We start from the raw sequence: 5391 nt of genomic DNA, 5'->3' as shown, positions 1-5391 counted from the left end.
TTTTTTTTTTTTTTTTTTTTTTTTTTTTTTTTTTTTTTTTCTTTTTTCTTTTTTGTTCATATGAATATTTATGTTGTACAAAATATTATTACATAAATATTATCTTAACATTGATATGTATAAATATAATTTTTTTTTCTTTTTTCTCTCTCTTTTTTTATTCTATTTATTTATTATTAATTTATTTATTTATTTTTTTTTTTTTTTTTTGAATCCTTTAAAGCAAGAGTGTAAAACATAAAAAATATTATATTTTTACAAGTGTACATATATATATATATATGCATTATATTATTTTTTTTTTTTTTTTTTTTTTTTTTGAGAGACTTCAAATTAAATAATGATTATATGTAGATATAATTATTTTTCTTTAAATGTACCATTATAAATATATTTAACTATATATATATATATATATATATATATATATTTATTTATTTATTTATATTTATATATACATAAAAAGAATAAGAATTTTTCAAGGGTTAAACATATATATGAGCTACTAGATTTAAAAAATAGTCGAATATATATATGTATGAATTTTTTTCAAGAATATTAAATATGTGTAAATATATTTTTATGAAATGTGAATAAATTATATAAAATGTATATATTTGTAATATAATTGTTGTATATATGTGATTCTCTCTCTCTCTCTTTTTTTTTCTTTTTTTTAACTATTTTATTATAAAACATAAACAAATAAATAAATATATATATATATATATATATATATACATATGTATTACCTTATTATTGTACTTTCATGATATATATGCGATACATATATTTGATATATTTATATTAGTTGGTATAATATATTAGGGTGTGATCTTATAATTAACAGTTTTCTTATTCGTTGTGATAAGAAATATTACACATGAATATAAAATATACACATATATATATATATATATATATATATATTTATTTATTTATTTATTTATTTATATTATTATTTTATTTTTTTTTTTTTTTTATTTTTTTTTTATTTTATTTTTTTTTTTTTTTTTGTGAACTTATGGAGAGAAGGGGAAAAAACCAAACAAACGATTCTACTCTTAACGAATTTGATGATGATACCTCTGAATTTAGTATGAACATATTGAATCATCCTAACACGGATGTATTAGTAAGTCCTATTAAAGTTGTAGACCATGATTTTAATAATTTTATTAATAATAAATGTTTAGATTATTCAGTTGGTTCTTCTTTAGATATTACTAGTAGTAATTTAACAACTTTCAAAAGTAAAGGGCAACAAAAAATAAATGAGTCGAATCAAGCAGATCAAAATGAAAATAATAATATTGATGAGAAAATAAAGAAAAACACCATATTGGTAAATAAAGAGGAAAAGAATAAAAAAGGAGATGTACATTTAAATGTAAATGTTGTTCATAAAAATGTTGAAGAGGAGAACAACTTAACAAGAAATAAAGGAAATTTCAAATATACTGAAAATTTTAGCAGTGATAATAATAATCATTATGGTAGTAGAGTTATCCAAAAAAGTAAACATACACAGGATTATAGGAAGGATGGGTCTTATGAACAAGAAGAAATAAAAGATAATGAATATATTAACATTGCTCAAAGTGAAGTCCAACATGAAGACATTAATAATGTTCAAAGTATTATCCCTCATGTTGATTCGATTATTACCCCCAGTAACCATAATAATTTAAAAGGTGATGTACTAATAAAAGATAAGGATCAATCATATAATAATATGAACATGAAGAGATACAGTGAATTTAATTTAAAACAACATGATTTATCCATATCTCAAGATTATTTAAACAATAGTGTATTATCGAGTGTTGGTCTTTATAAAGAAAATGATTTGTGTTTTATTAAATATATTATCGTATCTAATTTTAAGAGTTATGAAGATGAAAATATTATTGGTCCCTTTTCAAAATTTACTTCTATTATTGGCCCGAACGGTTCAGGTAAATCCAATATTATGGATTGTATATGTTTTGCTTTAGGCATAAATAATAAATATTTACGTGTGAAGAATTTAAGAAATTTAATTTATCATAAAGAGAATGAGAAAGCCGAAGAAATAAATAAACGTATATGTTATGTAAAAATAATTCTAGAATGTAATAAAGAAAATGTTGAAATAAAAAGAACCTTAAATTATAAAGGAGTTAGCAATTTTTATATTAACGATAAATTAGTTGATCATAAAGAATATATGAATTTTCTAAGAAAAAATCGAATTGAAACCAAAACCAAAACATGCTTAATTTTCCAAGGTGATATAGAAGATATTATTAATAAAAAACCAAACGAGCTAGCCAAATTATTTGAATATATTAGTGGTTCAGATGAATATGAACAAATATATGAAGATATAAAAGAAAAATTAAAAGAGAAACAAATAAATTGTAAGAATTATTTAAACGAAAAGAAAAAAATAGAACAAGAAATGAAAATACATAAAATACAAATGAATGATAATATAGAACATAATAAACTTAAAGAAAATTATGAATATGAAATTAAATTATATTATCTATTTAAATTATATCATTATTTTAAAAAAAAAGAAAAATTTAAAGAAGATTTACTTCTATATAAAGAAGAAAGCTTACAATTTGAACAAGATATATTAAATCAAAATAAAAAAAAAGCGAATATATTAGAAAAAAATAATTTAATTAAAAAAAAAGAATCTATAAAAATTGAAGAAGAAATCAAAAAACATTATGTACAAATTAATCAATTAAAAATCTTATTAAACGAAATATCAGAAAAAAAAACATTTTGTAACGATTCTTTACAAAAATTTGTTTCTAATAAAAAACTCAAAATCAACATGCAAGAACATTGTAACAAGTTTATGGAAAATTTAAATTTACAAATAAAGGAACAAAATAAAAAATTAGAAAATGAATATAAAAATAAATTAAAAATTAATATAAAATTCTTTTCAAAATATGAATGTGTACAAAATATCATCAAGACGAAAATTGAAGAATGTAAAATGAACGCTCATGTGGATCAGAAGAACCATAATAAATCCAACGTACATTTGAATAAAGAAAACATAAAAAAAAATGATAAAAAAGGGAAAAAAAATGTAAATATAAATAACCATGATGATATGAAGATATCTAATGAAGAGGTATCGAATAATTATAATATGATGGAATATTATACAAATATGTTAAATTTTTTAAAAGATGAAAAAATATTAAATAAAATACATATTGATAATACAAATAATTATGAAAATCCATATGAAAATTATAATATTATTGAATTTATAGAAAACATTGATGAATATAAAAAATGTAAAGAGACATATCTCTATTTATGTGCGAACAGTAATATTAATATAAATAATTACACAAACTTGTCTTGTTCTTTAAAGAAAGATATAAAAGAATTACAAGAAGAATGTGATACATTAAATAGGAAGAAACAAAAAGAATTATTAGAATATGAATCTGAAAAATTAGCATATGATCAATTAAATGAACGTATATATAAATTAAATAGTATCATAAAGGAACAAGATGATAATATCCAAAATAATAAAATGAAAATAAAAATCTGGAATGAATCGATTCTACAAAAAGAAAAACAAATTGAACTATTAGAAGAACAAACAAATATTTTAAATGTTCATAAAAATGAATTAATTTCATTTGAAAAAAAAAGAGATATTATAAAAAATTTAAAAAATACGTTTGGACATGATCAAGTTTTTGATGAAGTTAGTAATTTATATCAAGTCAACAATCAAATATATTATACAGCTGTAAATAATGTTATACACAAATATAATAATTTTCTTGTAGTCAGAAATATTGATATAGGTATGAAATGTATAAAATATTTAAAGGATAATAAATTACAAAAAATGGATTTTATACCTTATGAAAATTTTGTATCAAATTTAAAAAAAAAAAAAATAAAAAAAAATAACATAACAGAAGAGGTATATACAAGAAAGGACCCACAACAACAACAACAACAAAAAGAAGGTCGCGGTGGTAGTGGTAGTGGTGCTGTTAGTGATGATGATTATGGTGATGTTTATGATTATAATGATTTTCAAAATACAGAACATGATACACACCTTGGTAACAATAAAAGGAGAATATCTTCGTTTAATAATGTTGACAAAGTTATTAATACATTTAAAAAGAAAAATATAATTTTAGCAAATAATTGTCTTGTATGTGATGAAGAATATAAAATAATGTTTGATTATTTAATAGGTGAAGATACATTAATTGTAGATAATATAAAGGATGCTGAAGATATAAAAAATAAGTTTCCTTATATAAATATTAATATGGTTACATTAAATGGACATGTTATTTCTAAAAATAATAATTTAATTATTGACATTACAAATAAATATTCGGATATAGAGAAATTTAATAATAAAAGATTAAATATTAATTTATATAATAAATTAATAAACGAGAAGGAAGAATGTATAAATAATATTAATGAATGTAATCGAAATATTATTCAAACTAATGAACTTATAAATAAACAACAAAGTGAATATGAATTAAATAAAAAAAAAATTTCAAGTATATTAATTAAAAAAAATATTTTTGAAAAAGAAATGGAAGCTAAAAATAAAGTGATGCAAAATTATGAACAAAAAATAGATAAATTAAAAAATATAGATCTAAAAAAAAAATTCGAATTATTAGATACTTACGAAAAAGAATTATTTAAAGAAAGGAATAGCCTTTCAATGTATCAAAAAGATGCTTTTAAAAATTTAAATGATAAATTAAAAATTGATAATATTTATGAAATTATAGAACACAATTTAAGAGATATGGACAAAATTAATGAAAACATTAATCGAATAAAAAATAATATAAAAAAATTAAATGATGATATTAATGAATTATTAGATAAAAAAAATGAAATGAACTTTTTAGAAAAAAATGACGAATCAATAAATGAAGAAAATATTAAAAAAGAATTAATATCTCTTGAAAAACAAGAAAAAGAATCAAATGAACAAATTGATAATATACATAAGATATTACAAAAATTAGAAGACGATAAAATAAATATTTATAAAAATCTTAATAATCTTAATCAAGAATTAAATCAACTTCGTGATAATATAAATACAAATTTTGAAAAATATGAACATATAGAAAATAAAATTGAAAATTGTCAAAAAAAAATACAAATATATACACAATTTATAAATGATCTAATAAATGAATGTGATATAAATAGTGTCAATATTTTCTTAACAAATAATCTATTAAAAGATATCGATGATCAAGTTGATATAAACCAATATGCTCAAAGGAAGAACAAAAATTACAACAACAACAATAATAATAATAATAATAATGAGAAGAAGAAGAAGAAGAAGAAAAAGGA

At 19.0% G+C, this 5391-nt stretch overlaps 1 protein-coding gene across 1 annotated transcript in view; it reads left to right on the top strand.

The window, feature by feature from the left end:
- Window positions 1–1024: 1024 nt before the first annotated feature.
- The window catches only part of PRSY57_1129100 (structural maintenance of chromosome protein, putative), a gene marked incomplete at both ends in the record, with an annotated part of 5340 nt that continues 973 nt past the window's right edge, over window positions 1025–5391 (top strand). Inside the window, one exon of the mRNA XM_012908254.2 lies at window positions 1025–5391. This exon is cut by the window's right edge and continues 973 nt beyond it. Within this exon, the coding sequence (XP_012763708.2) occupies window positions 1025–5391 (4367 nt within the window).

Source organism: Plasmodium reichenowi, chromosome 11 (assembly GCF_001601855.1).
Source record: "Plasmodium reichenowi strain SY57 chromosome 11, whole genome shotgun sequence".
NCBI lineage: Eukaryota > Apicomplexa > Aconoidasida > Haemosporida > Plasmodiidae > Plasmodium > Plasmodium reichenowi.
Note: the sequence above shows the minus strand (reverse complement) of the source record. Positions and strands in the feature narration are given on the sequence as shown.